The 16,057-nt window shown below is 57.5% G+C and overlaps 5 protein-coding genes across 5 annotated transcripts; 2 read left to right on the forward strand and 3 right to left on the reverse strand.

Annotated features, from left to right (window-relative positions):
• Positions 1 to 277: 277 nt before the first annotated feature.
• On the forward strand, positions 278 to 1,844 carry SPRG_10676 (hypothetical protein; the record flags this gene model as incomplete). The annotated part of the gene is made up of 10 exons (XM_012349910.1): positions 278 to 439; positions 489 to 580; positions 633 to 687; positions 762 to 826; positions 881 to 957; positions 1,008 to 1,196; positions 1,246 to 1,456; positions 1,507 to 1,609; positions 1,658 to 1,758; positions 1,788 to 1,844. Exons 1-10 carry the CDS (start codon positions 313 to 315, stop codon positions 1,842 to 1,844), a joined length of 1,077 nt encoding a protein of 358 aa, XP_012205300.1. The 5' UTR covers positions 278 to 312.
• A 21-nt stretch (positions 1,845 to 1,865) lies between these two features.
• SPRG_10677 (hypothetical protein) lies at positions 1,866 to 3,057 on the reverse strand. Its single transcript, XM_012349911.1, has 5 exons — positions 2,658 to 3,057; positions 2,363 to 2,612; positions 2,217 to 2,309; positions 2,071 to 2,171; positions 1,866 to 2,025 (listed from the first exon to the last, which is right to left on the reverse strand). Exons 1-5 carry the CDS (start codon positions 3,045 to 3,047, stop codon positions 1,897 to 1,899), a joined length of 963 nt encoding a protein of 320 aa, XP_012205301.1. The 5' UTR covers positions 3,048 to 3,057; the 3' UTR covers positions 1,866 to 1,896.
• A 121-nt stretch (positions 3,058 to 3,178) lies between these two features.
• SPRG_10678 (hypothetical protein) lies at positions 3,179 to 8,953 on the reverse strand. The gene is made up of 11 exons (XM_012349912.1): positions 8,817 to 8,953; positions 8,424 to 8,761; positions 7,670 to 8,369; positions 7,469 to 7,623; positions 7,026 to 7,421; positions 6,711 to 6,975; positions 5,594 to 6,666; positions 5,176 to 5,519; positions 3,866 to 5,128; positions 3,721 to 3,806; positions 3,179 to 3,677 (listed from the first exon to the last, which is right to left on the reverse strand). Exons 1-11 carry the CDS (start codon positions 8,895 to 8,897, stop codon positions 3,252 to 3,254), a joined length of 5,127 nt encoding a protein of 1,708 aa, XP_012205302.1. The 5' UTR covers positions 8,898 to 8,953; the 3' UTR covers positions 3,179 to 3,251.
• A 104-nt stretch (positions 8,954 to 9,057) lies between these two features.
• SPRG_10679 (hypothetical protein) lies at positions 9,058 to 9,606 on the forward strand (the record flags this gene model as incomplete). Its single annotated transcript, XM_012349913.1, has 1 exon — positions 9,058 to 9,606. One exon carries the CDS (start codon positions 9,058 to 9,060, stop codon positions 9,604 to 9,606), a length of 549 nt encoding a protein of 182 aa, XP_012205303.1.
• A 70-nt stretch (positions 9,607 to 9,676) lies between these two features.
• On the reverse strand, positions 9,677 to 15,128 carry SPRG_10680 (hypothetical protein; the record flags this gene model as incomplete). The annotated part of the gene is made up of 11 exons (XM_012349914.1): positions 9,677 to 10,068; positions 10,118 to 10,203; positions 10,254 to 12,568; positions 12,601 to 12,950; positions 12,994 to 13,258; positions 13,303 to 13,641; positions 13,687 to 13,841; positions 13,895 to 14,493; positions 14,545 to 14,630; positions 14,677 to 15,014; positions 15,060 to 15,128. The coding sequence occupies 11 exons, from the start codon at positions 15,126 to 15,128 to the stop codon at positions 9,733 to 9,735; spliced, it is 4,938 nt and encodes a 1,645-aa protein (XP_012205304.1). The 3' UTR covers positions 9,677 to 9,732.
• Between the last annotated feature and the right edge of the window lie 929 nt (positions 15,129 to 16,057).

Below are 16,057 nucleotides of genomic sequence, written 5' to 3' on the forward strand. Positions count from 1 at the left end.
ACAACTTCTTAATGCATCGTCTCGTCCGAGGAACTCGGCCTTCAATCGCGGTGTTTTTAGCCAATGGATCCGCACGCAAAGCGACTCTTCAGACTCTCGGCGTTCGGCTCGGTACAAATTGTATCCAGAAGCGTTGTGAGCGCCCTGTTCGCTTGCCGCGCAGCCTTGCTGGCAGGCTGGTATTGCGATTGGATCCAGCGACTCGTAGTAGCGCATCGACGCAGCGCATTCAAGTTGCGTGCTCTCTTCAAGGTGCCATCTGTTGCACGGTGGGTTTCATTGGTCGCTTGAACAAGTGGATTTTGCGCTAGCATGCCTGTGGCCGTCTCGTCGCTGCATGCGCTCGTCGCCGAGATGCGCGATGCGCTCGCGTCGCATGCCCTCGACCGCCTTCGCGTCTGGTCGACCAGCGGCCTCGGTCGTTGCTTCCTCGGCATTGGTACCTCGCTTGACGCGGTTGACGGCGGCAATGATGTCTTTCTTCCTAGCGGGCTTTCTCGAGTATGCAATGCACGAGCTCTCGGCCTTTACAAAGGGCCGCGCCCAGGACGACGAACGCACGATTGCGCGCATGCACGAGGTAGTCCTATCCATCGATTGCGGCGCTGGAGGCAGATGTATACGTACCATAGATCTTGATGCTCGTGGCCGACGTCATTATGGACGAAGACAACTGCGTCCATGCAGGTACTACTATTATACTTGTTTCTATTCTATATGACGAGAGATTACGCGACTCATCTGTTCGTCGCGGCTACTAGCGCAGCTGGGCATGCACTTTGTCCTGATGAAGCTCCTCATGCACGAGCACGAGTTGATCCAAGATGTACTGATGTTCCCATGACATCGGCAAAGCATCGGTTCAACACGTTGCCTCTAGGGCGCGTCGGCGGTGGTCGTCAACTGCTCGTCCAAGAAGGCCAATACGTCCGGCGTCAACACGTCGTTTCCCTTCAAGTGCGCGCCATCTTCACTCTCGTGACACATTCATTACAAGCCGGTGGTAGAACGCTGCCGCTCGAGCCCCCGACACGCGCGTGGCCGCTTCTGCAAGCGCTGCCAGCCGATGCCCGGGACGAAGAGGATCAAGTGGTGCTCATTCGCGCGGTCAAGACGCGCATGACGGGCCAGCCAAAGACGGGGTACCTCTTGTGGGGCGCGGCTGTCATTTTGGCCCGCTGGGTCCACCTCAACCGGTTCCTTCCATCGACCTCACATGTTGACGATGAATCATGGATATGGCAGGGAGCTCTTCCACGAGCGCAGCGTGCTTGAAGTCGGCAGCGGGCTCGGCCTCAGCGGCATCGTGGCCGCCGCGTACAGCCAACAGATGACCATGACCGACTACCAGCAAGATACGCTCGACGCGCTTCAATACAACGTCGATCTCAACTTTGACGCGACGGCGACGTCGCACGTGAGCATGGAGCACCTCGATTGGGATCATCTGGACCTTGTACTGCGACCTCTCTTTAGCACGGGCTCACCAATGTCGTGGCTGCCTAGTCGGCGCCCAAGGTCGACATTGTCATGGCCAGCGACATCATTTGTGAGCCCAGCACGGCCGAAGGCTTTGCCAATGTGGTGCGCCACCGACTCAAGCCCAACGGTATTCCATTCATCCCCGCACTTAGCGTCGGTTGCGGACGTGACGTAGGTGTCGCGTACCTTGTCAACGCCACGAGCCACAGTCGGTTTGGCGTGCTCCACCTGCAAAAGCTGCTCTTGGCACCGCCATTTGTCACGACGATCGTGCCGGTCGAGACGGGCCGTCGGCGCTGCTCGAGACGGTCTGGGACGCGAACGAGCACTACACGATTCGACTGGCCACCCCCGATGCATAAGAATCACAAGCAGCAACAGCAGCAACCGCAGGAGTACGTTGTATGCGCCATTTTAGAGCATCGGGCCGCGCGGGTGCTGCCGGTCCTGCGTCATCGCAAACTTGTCGAGCACCGCGTTCGTGCACGTAATGCCCTTTGTGATCGTCGCCAAGTACGTAACGAGCAGCGTGTCATTGTACTCCTATACCAAACATGATGCAGCATGGATGGCGAGCCAGAGACGTACCTGGGAAAACGTCGATGCAAAGAGGTCCGAGCGCATCGCAGGGAGCTGCTGGCAAATGCTCGCGACTTGGCGAAGCAGTGCGTGGTCCACGGGGATATCACCTAGTGTGATGCAGGGAGACGCAGCGCCGTGGAAGCGACCCATACCTCGCTTCGTCGCTTCCAAGTACGCGCGCAGGACGCCGAGCTGCTTGTCAAGCATGAGGATTGCATCGCGCATCGAGCCCAGACCGCCATGCACTAATACAATATACGACATCGTCATGGACCACGAAGGAACGTAGTACACGTACGGGACGACTCGGTGGCGGCACCGCCGGGCGCCACCTTGGAGATGTGGTCGAGCGCAATCCCCTCCGACTCGGTCGTGTGCACTTTGAACTGCGTCTTGACAAAGAGCATCGTCGGTGTGTTGTTGAGCATATGGAGCTCCGACTCGTAGAGCGAGAGCGGCAGCTTGAGCTTGACGTTGTCGCCCTTGGTAGCCGGCGGCGGCGTCGGGTCCAGCACCAGAAAGAGCGGGCTCTCGTTAAACTCCATGAGCTACTCGAACGTTCATACATGCATGCATCGCGAGCACATGTCTACCATGCGGTGCGTGGCCAAGTCGGAGGCCTGGATCTTGTCTTGGACCGCGTACCACCCGAGAAACTCAAAGCCGGGAAAGACCTTGGCAAACTGCTCCGTGCGCTCCGTCAGAAAGGTCTTGAGCGTCGCCGGGCTGTCCGCCGACTGGAGTTCCGCGGGCGTCGGCAGCTCGAACGAGTCCATGACCTCGATGTTGCGCCCCTTCTGGATGCCAAAGAGGGCGCCCATGACCTGCTTGGCCCCGGCATGCGCCCGCGTCCAGTGGTCGCAGAGGTTCATGAGCACGAGGGGGTGGATGCGGACGTCCGCGCGGCCCTCGGCGCCGGCGTCCCCAGCCCCGCGCTTCTCGGTCTCGGCCACGGCCATCGTCGCCATGTCGCTCTGGCTCATACTCTCGTCGAAATGGGAACCTGGCGCTTGCGGATTTCGATCGCCACGTCGTGTGATTGGACAAGACGCGTGAATTTTAACCAATCGCATCACGGCAAATCGTGGTCGCTGGGTCAAGGACAAATTGTTCACTCGATTGTCATATTCTAGTCGTTAAATACGGAACGTATGAATCATAAATTATACCAACTACACTTGGGACACTCACGGACTTGCGGCCGCAGACCCCGAGGTTTCACCCGCGTCCGGACCTTCCATCGACTCGAGGTTCATGTCGCGTCGGTTCTGGCTCGGCTCGAGACCGTCGGTGGCCGCGCTGTCCGGGGCTTGGTCCATGTCTAAAGGGGGTGGGACGCCCGACTCGTCTGGGTGCATTCCTGTCTGCGAAGTGCCCGTCGCAAGGTGTCGGGAGGTCGTCGACCGCGCATGTTGGCGCTGCAGCTTGCTCTTGGTCAAGAAGCGCTGGATGACGACGCTGGCCGAGTACTCTTTGACGGGCCCGACTTCGCGCTGGAGCAGTCGCTCCTTCTGCTTCTTGCCGCGCCGGCGGTGCCAAATCTCTTCAAATTGCTTGTTGATGCCCATTTGATCCATGAGCTTGTTGATCTCCGCGTGCTTGGCCGGGTCGCCCTAGACACAGCCATGCAGCTACATTAGATCAGCAGCTGCGTACCTCGGCCAGTACGCGCGTCACGAGGGCACGGGGCACGTCCTTGAAATGGACGTAGACCTTGTCGTAGATTGGAATGTCGAGCTGACCTAATCCATCCACGTCGTGTTAGCGAGACGACATTGGATTTCATGATGGCGGAGAGAACCAATCGCAATGACGACGCGGCGCCGGGTGAAGCCAGGCACGGCCTTGAAGCCAAACGGCGGGTACACCGTGTAGAGAAAGTCCGCGAGCTCCTCGGCCGTGATCAAGCCGCTCCCGCGCGGGTCAAAGTCGGCCCACCGCTCGGCAAACTCGGCCAGCGTATTCGCATTCACGGGCGAGTCGGTCGACGAGTCGCCAATCGCGTCGATCACGATACCCGAGAAGAGGTTCATGCCAAGATACCCGATGATGAGGTACATCGAGTACATGTACGGGATAATGCCCCACGTGCCGCAGCCGTCGAGGGGAATGCAGTCAAACTCGGTGTCGTTGAAGCCACACATGCTCGCATTGTACGGTCGGTCGACGCAGTTGGGATTCGATGCGGGCACCGTGTAGTAGACTTCCCATGTAAAGTTGTTCCAGTTCTCGCCCGTGCTGTACCCAATGAGCGCTTGGAGCGCGCGGAAAAAGTTTTGAAAGTTCTGGTACTTGTGGATGAGCTCGTCGTTCAACGCGACCTTGGCAAAGAACTGCACGCCGAGCGCCGAGTAGATGTAAAAGAGGAGCATGAGCAGACTCGTGACGTTGACGACGGCTGGCAGCGACACGATGAGCGTGTCAATGAGGTTCTTCATCGTCTTGGCTTGCTTGATGAGCCGGAGCGCGCGCCCGACGCGGAAGACGCGAACGACGGTGATCGCGGTGCCAAGACTGAGCGACTTTGTAAAAAACGGCAGGAGGATGCTAATGACCGTGAAGACGACGATCATAAGGTCGAACCGATTCCATGCGTCGTCAAAGTACGCCCAGCCAAACGCGTTGAGTTTGAGAAAGGCCTCGACGGCAAAGACACCCGTAAACACATAGTTGGAGACGGCGAGACCGTCCTGGAACGCGACGCTGTCACCGTACTGGTCCATGCACATGGTGAGGATGTTGAGAAAGATGCACGCCGTGACAAAGTACTCGGTGTAGCGGTAGTGCACGATCTGGAAGCAGCGTTTTCGGAACGGGTCTTTCGGCGACGGGTAGTACACTTGGGGCGCGAGCGCGAGCACTTTTTTTTGGAGTTTGATCCACTTGATTTGCTCTTCCGTGACGACGGCACCGTACGACTCGCGGCAGAAGCTGTCGCAGAGGATACCAATGAACAAGTTGGTGACGAACCACGCGCACACAATCATGTAGAGCCACCACCAGAGGATCATCCACAGGTTCGTGTTGATGATCGGCTGCATGTCTTCGCCCGTCGCATCGACGCCTGCCATGGCCGCAAGTGACCACGCCTCCATCGTCGTGAGCTCATACAAGCCTGCCATGGCCGCAAGTTGACCACGTTTGTGTTGATGATCGGCTGCATGTCTTCGCCCGTCGCATCGACGCCTGCCATGGCCGCGAGCGACCACGCCTCCATCGTCGTGAGCTCATACAAGCCGCCGACGGCCCAGAGAATATTGTCAAACTTTTGGGGCACGACCGGGTCCCACGTGGTTTTGTGGGTCGCCGCAAAGCAGAGACAAATTTGCTTGGACGTTGGCTTGTAGTCGTCTGCGAACGGCCCGCACCCCGTCGTGTTCCATACGGCTGCATACGGCGCTCGTTGACTCGCCGTCATGTTGCTCCATGCAACCGGGTACGTCATGGTGTCGATGCTCGTCATGTTGGTCACAAAGTCACCTGCGTAGCCGGACGGGAAAGTCACCCGCGTAGTCGGATGGGGAACCACGGTGGGAACGCTGTGTACGTATACGGGCTCACGGAACACGAGTTGAACGCGCCCTTGAAGAACGTGACGCCCATCAAGCCAAAGATGAAGAGCATGAAGATGAAGAAGACGAGCGCGTTGATGATGTCCGGGATGCACCGGAAGAGCGTGTTGACGACGATCTTGAGCTGCGGCAGCTTGTTGATGACACGGAGCGGGCGCAGTGCGCGAAGCCCCCGGAGCGCGCGCAGTGCAGAGAGCGCGCCGTTGCCACCGCCAATCATGTAGGGCAGCACCGAGACCGTCACAATGAAGCCGTCGAGGAGCCGCCACGCGTCTTTCACGTACGCGTCTTTGCCAAACAAGAGGCCTTTCGCAATCACGTTGAGGCACAATTCGACCGAGAAGAGGATCGCAAAGAGGTTGTTCGAGACGGCAATGGACTGCCCGAGCGCCGAATTCGGGTCGAGCAGCGGCGTGTCAATGGCTGTAAAGATGCACGACACAAACACTGAGAGCGAAATGAACCACGACCACTCGCGCCGCTTGAGCAAGGCGACGCAGCTCGCCCGGATGACATTGTTTGGCGCAAACACAAAGAGACTGGCGCCCTTGTTCAAATGGAATTTCGCATGCGCAGCCTTCTCTTCCACGATCGGGTCGTAGACCGTCGCGTCAAAGAACGTGAGCAATTGCAACATGGCGCGCTTGGCCCGACGTACGTTGCGCACGACGTGGCCTGGTGGCGGCGCGTCGCCGTCGTCGTCTCTGGCATCGTCGAGTACCGTCTCGGTGGAATCGCCTTCGTCGTCGTCCATGCAGGCGCCGACAAGAATGGCGAGAAACATATTCATGACGATCCAGACACCGAGCACAATGATCGCGGCATGGTACACGGGCGAGGCCCACCCGACGCTGATCCAGCCGTCGTACGTCACGCTGGGAAAGTTATCGTATGTGATGACTTGGAAGACGGTGAAGACGGCCCACGTCATGCTGTCGTAGTTGCTTCGATGCAGTTGCGACGTCGGGTTCGTATTGTTGTACGGCAGTGCCAAGTTGTTTTCGTCGAATTGATACTTGGTCGCAAAAATCTAGCAACATAGTATTAGCATCGACGTCGCACCATCCATACGACCTCCATGCCGAGGAGGGCAAAGATGTAGCAAAAGATGACGAGGAAGAAGAGAAAGTTGAGAATCTCCCCAAACGACTTCATAATGGCCGTCAAGAGCTTGTTGAGACCCTTCCACGCCCGTGCAATCTTGAGCGCGCGCAGCGCACGGAACGACGTGAACGCGCCGGGGCCACCCGGTGTGCCATCGATAAACGTCGGCGGGTTGGTCGCAAACTCGATAATCCCCAGTAGCACGGTCAGCGCGTCGAACCGATTGAACTTGTCGCTACACCGAGGCACGTCCATGAGCCTCTCACAAACGCAGAAGGAGCGTACCGCCAGAACGGACCGAGACCGATTCCGAGCATCTTGACGCTCGACTCCCACACAAAGTAGAGGAGGAACGCAAAGTTGACGATTTCACTGTTGTACACGAAGGCTTCGGTCTGGTTCGCGTGGTTGAGCGACATGACAAAAATGTTGCCGACCGTCACGGCAAGCCCAAACTGCCGAAAGTTATCGTTCAGGACGAGCTTTTTTGCTGCTGCACGTAGCATCGTTATGTGCCGCGACGCTGCTGAGCCGACGACGATGTCGCCAAGGTGCTGGTGGTCCGGATGGGCAGCAACGACGACGTTGGGCTCCCCCGTTTTGTTGGTGGCAATCGCTTGCGACTGCACGGTCGAGAGACGCGACTTGATGGTCGCATGCAGCTCGGCCATGAGCGCAGCCCTACAGCGACGCATGAGTTTCCATGTAATGTCGAAAGCTCTGCGAACTCTTTTTGTCGGGCCATTTTTTCCTGGTTTTCCTTGGCCTTGTCAAACTCGGTGCAGAGCACAGCCATGTTGAGCTGCAAGAGAAAGCACATGCCAAAGAAGAGGAGTGCGTTAAAGTAAATCGCCGCAACCGCAGGGTTGCCCGCGCATTGCGTCTATCCAATGAAGATGCAGTGGGTTTTGAAGTATGTCGTGGCGTACCATTTCCGTGAGCGCCATCCACCCGGACGCAGTGACCACTTGGAGAATGATCATGAACGTGTTGCCGAGATTGTCAAAGTTGGTAAATCCAAAGTTGAGATTGGGCGTGAACGAGGGCTGGGCCATGATCGAGTAAGACCACTCGTGGGTTGCAATATCCAGAAATCGTGGTTGGCCGTCATTGTCGTAGTTGGACCCGCACCACGTCCCGGGGCCGCACTGCCGACCGACTTCACCGGCCGCGACGCAGTACCGAGTGTAGAGCGTCGGGTCGACGTCGGTATCGAGCGGCCAAAAGCACCCGACAGGCTGAGCCCACGAGTCGTTGACCTCGTACGGGACGCCCGCCGTCTTGTTGCAGCGGTACCACGAAGGGTTGGCAAGCACTTGGTTTAAATACGCCTGGCTCACGGGGTACGCACCGACGGGGGCAGTCGCCAAGTCAAACGGCAGCGCAATCGGGAACGGCGTCACCCGACAGCGCGGATGGAACCCGCCGCGCCAGATCTCCATGCCCAGGATCGCAAACACAATGTAGCTGAACGAGAGCAAGATGGCCACGTTTCCGAGCGCTGGCAGACTCGCAAGGAGCGAATTGGTGAGGATCTTGAGGCCCGGAAACGAGTGCAGCGTCCGAAGTGGCCGAAGGACGCGCAGGACGCGAATGAACCCGACACGGATGTTGAGCCAATTGAGCATGCTAGTCGTGCCATGACCATAAGAAATGAGTTGTCACCCATCATCGTTCAAGTACCCGGAGATGACAATGACGAAGTCGAGGCGGTTCCAGTTGTTGCTCAGGTACGCACCTTCGCCGAAGATCAAGCCCATGGCCACGATCTTGACGGCCATTTCGGCTGCGAAGAAGTAGAGGCTAATCGAGTTGAAGAGCTCGATAAAGTGGTTGTAGCCGACGTTCGGATTGGGGCCTTCGGCCCACGCTTGCGAGTAGTCGACGAGGCCCAGAATCACCGTGTTGAAGCACACGACCAAGATCACAATCCGGTCAAACCATGGCGACTGGAAGATCTTGATGCAAACTCTTCGCAGTGGGTGCTTTATCGTGAGGCACCCGAGCGCGATACGCTGCACCTGCGCCCATCATCATGCAGCACATGAGCGACGTCCCGCGATGGCAACGGCCTACCTTCTTGACCTCGCGGTATGTTCGGCCCAAGCTCGTCCTTTGCATCAAGGTGGCCATCTGCGCAGGCGCGCCAATGCCCATGCTGCTGCTGCTGCTGCTGCCTCTGTTGGCTGTTTCACGACTTGGCCCAAAGGTTGTTTTTCGTTTTTTAGGATCTAACTTTAGACACGCCTTATTTGAGGCAGAGTCCGAATTTCAAAGGCCATGCAATAAAAATAAAATACATTGTGGTGCGACGAGAATGGAGGACGCGGCCCATCGCGCCAAGGAGCTTGCGCGCGCCCGCGCCGCCCGGAAACGCTACCGCGAGACGACGGACGAGAAGGAGGAGCGCTTGGCGAAAGGGCGTCTGCGCATGGCCAAGCTGCGCAGGAGCGAAGGCGCCGACGAGGCGGCGCGGCGCCGCGAGAAGAACCGCGCCCGCGTGGCCGCGCGCCGGCAGCTCGCCTCGGACGACGAAAAGGAAAAGTGGAAGCAGCAGGCCCGCGAACGAGCGCGCGTGCGACGAGAGAGTGAGACGCCGGAGCAGCGCAATCTTCGGCGCGAGCACGACCGACTGCGCATGCAGCAAAAGCGGGCTCAAACCGACGAGTTCAAGGTGTCCTTCTCCATGTACATGGCCGACGCACGGAGCGCATCATGCATGGACGCAGACAACATCGTGCTCGACCACGACAATGTTATGGGCGAAAAGCCTAGTGACACTCTGGCAGCCGACGACGACGACGTGGCGCTACCGCCGGGGCTGTGGGGGCCGCCCGACAAGCCTTTTGATAACAGAACAATGTAAACTACTATTACCATAGCTCACTTGTAATGCTATTACTAGCTAGAACGCATGATACGCGTAGTACAGATTATGGACAGCATCGCCGACTCCTTCATGCAGCCAGCACACACTCGCCAATTGTCATTTTCACGCGATGGCCGTCGACGCTTCGGTCGTCTCGGGGGCGTCCACAGACATGAGCGGCTCGCCGTGCACCGTCGCCGACTCGTGCGCTAGGTCGGGGTCGCTCGTCGACAAATCCGTGGCGGCGAGTTTGGCGCGCAGTCGCTTGGCGCGCGCGCGCTGGACGAAGCGCTGGATCATGATGGTGGCCGAGTACTCCTTGACGCGGCCGACCTCTCGCATCGAGAGCCGATCCTTTTGCTTCTTGCCGCGCCGGCGGTGCCAGAGCTCGTCAAACTGCTTGTTGATGCCGAGCTGGTCCATGAGTTTGTTGATCTCGTTGTACTTGGTGACGCTGCCCTACACCGCCGCGCCTTTTGTCCGACCGCATCGAAGGATTCAAACATACCTCGGCCAATACCCGCATGACGAGCGCCCGCGGGACGTCCTTGAAGTGCACGTAGATCTTGTCGTAGACCGGAATGTCGAGCTCACCTGCGGTCCATGTGACATGAGCACGTCGCAAGACACGAACGATGACATACCAATTGCAATGACGACGCGGCGCCGTGTGAAGCCAGGCACGGACTTGAAGCCAAACGGCGGGTACACCGTGTAGAGAAAGTCCGCGAGCTCCTCAGCCGTGATCAAGCCACCGCCTTGCGGGTCAAACTCGGCCCACCGGTCAGCAAACTCGGCCAGCGTCGCGGGGTTCACAGGCGACGCCGCGGACGAGTCGCCAATCGCATCAATCACGATACCCGAGAAGAGGTTCATGCCAAGATACCCGATGATGAGGTACATCGAGTACATGAATGGCACGATGAACCACGAGCCGCAGCCGTCGAGGGGAATGCAGTTGTACGGGTCCGTGTCGTTGAAGCCGCACATGTTGCCGTTGAAGGTGCGGTCGTCGCAGCTTGGGTTCGTTGCGGGCGACGTGTAGTAGATTTCCCACGTAAAGTTGTCCCAGTTCTCGCCCGTGCTAAAGCCAATGAGCGCTTGGAGCGCGCGGAAAAAGTTCTGAAAGTTCTGGTACTGGTGGATGCCCTGGTTGTTGTACGCGACCTTGGCAAAGAGCTGGACGCCGACGGCCGAGTAAATGTAAAAGAGGAGCATGAGCAAGCTCGTGACATTCCCCACTGCGGGCAGCGACACGGTGAGCGTATCAAACAAGTTCTTCATGAGCTTGGCCTTCTTGATGAGCCGGAGCGCGCGCCCGACGCGGAAGACGCGGACGACCGTTAGCACCGTGCCGAGACTCAACGACGTTGTCACGAGCGGCAAAATAATGCTCGCCATGGCAAAGACAACGATGGTAAAGTCGAACCGGTTCCATGCTTCGTCAAAGTAGGCGTAGCCGAACGCGTTGAGTTTCAGGATCGCTTCGCACGTAAAGATGCCGGTAAAGATGCTGTTGAGGACCGAGAGTGCAAGCAAGAAGGACGCGCTCTGGCCGTACGCTTGGATCGCCATGCAGATCATATTGACAAGAATGCACGCCGTGATGATGTACTCAAACCACGGCCAGTGCACAATGTGAAAGCTGAGCTCGCGGAAGCGCCCGTGTGGTACCGGGTGCGTCACTTGCGGCGAGAGCGCGAGCACTTTCTTTTGGAGTTTGATCCACTTGATTTGCTCTTCCGTGACGACGGCACCGTACGACTCGCGGCAGAAGCTGTCGCACAAGACACCGATAAAGAGGTTCGTGATGAAGAACGCGCACACAATCATGTAGAGCCACCACCAAATCATGACGAGCGGCTGGTTGTTTAGGATCGGCTGCATGTCTTCGCCGACTGAGTCGACAGCCGCCAAGGCTGTGAGCGACCACGCCTCCATTGTCGTGAGCTCATACAAACCAGCGACAGCCCAAAAAATGTTGTCAAACTTTTGGGGCACGAGCGAATTCCACGTGGTTTTGTGGGTCGCCGCAAAGCAGAGACACATTTGCTTGGACGTCGGCAGGTAGTCGTCTGCGAACGGCCCGCACCCCGTCGTGTTCCATACGGCTGCATACGGCGCCTTTTGACTCGCCGTCATATTGCTCCATGCAATCGGGTACGTCATGGTGTCGATGCTCGTCATGTTGGTCACAAAGTCACCTGCGTAGCCGGACGGGAACCACGGTGGGAACGCTGGCGTGCCCGTGCCTTGGGTGTACGTATACGGGCTGATCGAGCACGTGCTGAGCGCGCCCTTGAAGAGCGAGATGCCCATCAAGCCAAAGATGAAGAGCATGAAGAAGAAGAAGACGAGCGCGTTCAGAATGTCCGGGATGCACCGGAAGAGCGTGTTGACGACGATCTTGAGCTGCGGCAGCTTGTTGATGACGCGGAGTGGCCGGAACGCGCGGAACGCCCGAAGTGCGCGGAGCCCCGAGAGCGTGCCTTTGGCGTTGCCGATCAAGTACGGCAGTACGGAGACGGAGACGATGAAGCCGTCGAGGATGCGCCACGGGTCCTTGAGGTACGCACCGCGGCCAAAGAAGAGGCCTTTTGCAATGACAGCAATGACGAGTTCGCATGTAAAGAGCATCGCAAAGACCGCGTTGGAGGTCGCAATCGACTGCCCAAGCGACGAATTCGGGTCCAAAAGCGGCGTGTCAATGGCCGTAAAGATGCACGAGACCGCAATCGAGATGGAAATGAACCACGTCCACTCGCGCCGCTGGAGGAGAACGACGCAAAAGCGCCGGATCGGATTCCGCGGTGAAAAGAGGAGCAGCGCGTTGCCCTTGTTGAGCAAATAGGACGCGGCCTCGCGCTGTCGCGCTTCGTTCGGATCATGAACGTTGGCGTCGAAGAAGCGAATCAGCTGGAACATGGCGCGTTTGGCGCGCCGGACCCGCCGGTTGGCACTGCGGTTGTCGTCGTAGAGCAAGCCGTCGACGGTCGCCGAGTCCTTCGTTTGCCGTTGTTTCCATCGTCGCCCTTGTCGTCGTCGTCGTCTTCGTCGTCGACCATGCAGCTCTGGACGAGGATGGCGGAGAACATGTTCATGACGATCCAGACGCCAAAGACGATAATGGACGCAAAGTAGACGGGCGAGATCCACCCGACGCTGATCCAGCCGTCGTACGTCACGTTGGGAAAGTTGTCGTATGTGATGACTTGGAAGACGGTAAAGAACGCCCACGTGATGCTGTCAAAGTTGTTGCGGTGGCGCAGCGACGTCGGGTTCGTATTGTTGTACGGCAGCGCGTGGTTGTTGACGTCAAATTGAAACTTGGTCGCAAAGAGCTAGAGAAGAATAAGAATCCAACGAAGAGCGATCAATGAATACCTCAATCCCCAAGAGCGCATAAATGTAGCAAAACAGCACAAGGAAGAAGAGAAAGTTGAGAATCTCCCCAAACGAATTGAGAATCGCCATGAGGAGTTTGTTGAGCGACTTCCAGGACCGGGCCAATTTGAACGCGCGCGCGACGCGGAAGGCTGTAAAGAGACCGGACCCGCCCGACGTGCCGTCGATAAAGGTTGGCGGGTTGAGCATCGCTTCCACAATACCGATGAGAAAGGTGAAGAGGTCGAACCGGTTAAACTTGTCGCTAGGCAGGACCGGTGAGCACATCCCATAGACAGATGAACGTACGCCCAGAACGGTCGCAGGTCGAGCGCGATCATTTTCAGAAGCGACTCGATGCCAAAGTAGATCATAAACGTAAAGTTGAGCACTTCGCAGTTGTACGCGAACGTGTAGCTCATCTCGGTGTGGTTGAGCGACATGACAAAGACGTTGCTGAGCGTGATAAAAATGCCGAGCCGTCGAAACGCCGTCGTGAGCACGACTTGCCGAATGCAGAGTCGCCACTCAACGACGCACCGGCGCCATGCCGGCGCGACGACAACATCGGCCGTGTCTATGCGCTTGGTCTGCGATGTCGACACGGGCGGGGGTGGCACCATGGAGAGGCGTTTGATGACGTCGACACTACATAAGGCTGAGGGAACGCTACTTCCATTTGATAGATCGTACGCTCTGGCGTGGGCCGCCTTGGCTTGCTGGTCCTTGGCTTTCTCAAACTCGGTAAAGAGGACGGCCATATTGAGCTGGAGCAAGAAGCACATGCCAATGATGAGGAGCAAGTTGAAGTAGATGGCCGCTAGCGCGGGGTTGCCGACCCATTGCGCCTATACAAACAAGACACCATATATGGAGAGCTATTCCATCGATAGAGACGTACCGTCTCGGTCAGCGCCATCCAGCCGGACGCTGTCACGACTTGGAGGATGACCATGAGCGTGTTGCCGAGGTTGTCAAAGTTGGTGAGCCCGAAGTTCAGATTCGCATTGAACGTCGGCTCGCCCATGATGGAGAGATTGAGCAGCGGTCCCGCGATATCGAGAAAGCGAGGGTTCCCGTTTGGGTCATAGTTGGAGCCGCACGTTTGATTCACGTTGCACGTACGACCCGACGAGGAGCATAGCCGTGGCATCGGAAGGCCGCTGTCCAGCGGCCAAAAGCAGTTGGCGCGTATATCCCATGTATCGTCCACAAGGTACGCAGACCCGTCGCTCTTGTTGCAGCGGTACCACGCTGGGTTGGCCAGCACTTTGGCCAAGTACGCGGCGCTTACGGGGTAGGCATTGGCGCCCGGCGGATTCAGCGCGTCAAACGGCAGCGCAATCGGAAAGGGCGTGAGGCGGCAGCGCGAGTGGAACGCGCCGCGCCAGATCTCCATGCCGAGGATCGCAAACACGATATATATGAAGGCGAGCAAAATGGCCACGTTTCCGAGCGCCGGCAGACTGGAGAGGAGCGAGTTGGTGAGCACCTTGAGGCCTGCATCATGCCATCGTTAGTCGGGCGCTTTCGCGCCGTTGTGTAGTCTACCTGGAAACGTGTGGAGCGTTCGGAGCGGTCGGAGGACGCGCAGGACGCGGACGAACCCGACTTTGATGTTGAGCACCGAGAGCATGCTAGATCCACTTTAGGCAACCAGGATGGGAGACGAAGGGCACGTACCCGGAGAGGACAATGACAAAGTCAAGGCGGTTCCAGCTGTCGAGCAAGTACGCGCCTTCGCCAACGAAGAAGCCCATGGCGATGATCTTGACGACCATTTCGGCCACAAAAATGTAGAGGCTCACGCCATTCCACTGCTCGATGAGCTTGTTGACACCCATGTTGGGGTTGGGGCCTTCGACCCACGCGTTCTCATAGTCGACGAGACCGAGAATCACCGTATTGCAGCACACGGCGAGGATAATGACCCGGTCAAACCACGGCGATTGGAGGATCTTGATGCAAACTCTTCGCAGTGGGTGCTTTGTATTGAGGCACCCGAGGGAGATGCGCTGCACCTGCGCACGCATTAGTAAGGCGGCGACACGCTATCAATAGTGTACCGTGCGCGGCTCTCGGAGCTTGCGCATCGCGCGCGGTAACTGGGGTGTTACGGGGCGGTCCGGCGCCATCGACGTCTTGGCCCGACGCCGCTTAATATAACTTGAGATGTAACCGAGGCGAGTTTTGACACGACTTTGGTCGAACGCACGCTTAATTTTGGACATGGTCGACGCTTGTTGCGATCGCTTGGTATTCTAAAACCCATGGAGTGATCCAGCGTGTCATGTAGCGTGTGCTTCCTGGAAGGACGAGGACATGTCGAGTCGTCGGTTGTACGTAGCGAGATGAGTGCTTGAACGACGTCACATGATGTACGTACAGAGTCGCATGCCAACATCCTCTCGTACACGATTATCTATCAACATGATGTACCTATGGCCATGTGCCGCATGTCCGGGTTCTTGGTCATGCAATAATGTCCTATCCAAGGCACGGCATCGACCCTCCACAAGGGATATCCCCTACCCTTGAAGAGTACATGTATGTGACAACCGCTTTTTAGCAACACACCCCTGAATATAAGGAAGCTCGCCTGACCCTTTGCATCTGCTCGACGAGAGAGGATCGATCTGTCCAAGCTTTAGTGTACCTCACGCCTGACGTAGCGAGCAGGGGGCTGGGGATCATGTCTTGAAACACCGATATAGAAAAGGAAATCAGGGCAGTCAGTGTATTAGTATTCAACGCGCTCGAGTCATACCGAAGGCTGCAGTCGACGCATTTGATTGTCGAAGGTCCAACTAGATCAAGTATTTTTGAGTACAAAGAGGATGGAACTGGGCCACGAGCAAGTCGTTTGATGTTGAAATGAGTTAATATTCGTTGGACACTTTGTACGTGAAAAAACAAGTCGGCGCGTGCAGCCGTGTGATTGGTGCAAATCCTGTCGGGTCGTTTGGACGCGATCTTGGGATCCGTTGCTTGGATTGGCTAAAAAAAGACCCTTTTCACCAATCACAACAAGGTTTGCACGATCCATGCGTCGGTCGAAACGACC

Source organism: Saprolegnia parasitica, assembly GCF_000151545.1.
Source record: "Saprolegnia parasitica CBS 223.65 unplaced genomic scaffold supercont2.59, whole genome shotgun sequence".
NCBI lineage: Eukaryota > Oomycota > Saprolegniomycetes > Saprolegniales > Saprolegniaceae > Saprolegnia > Saprolegnia parasitica.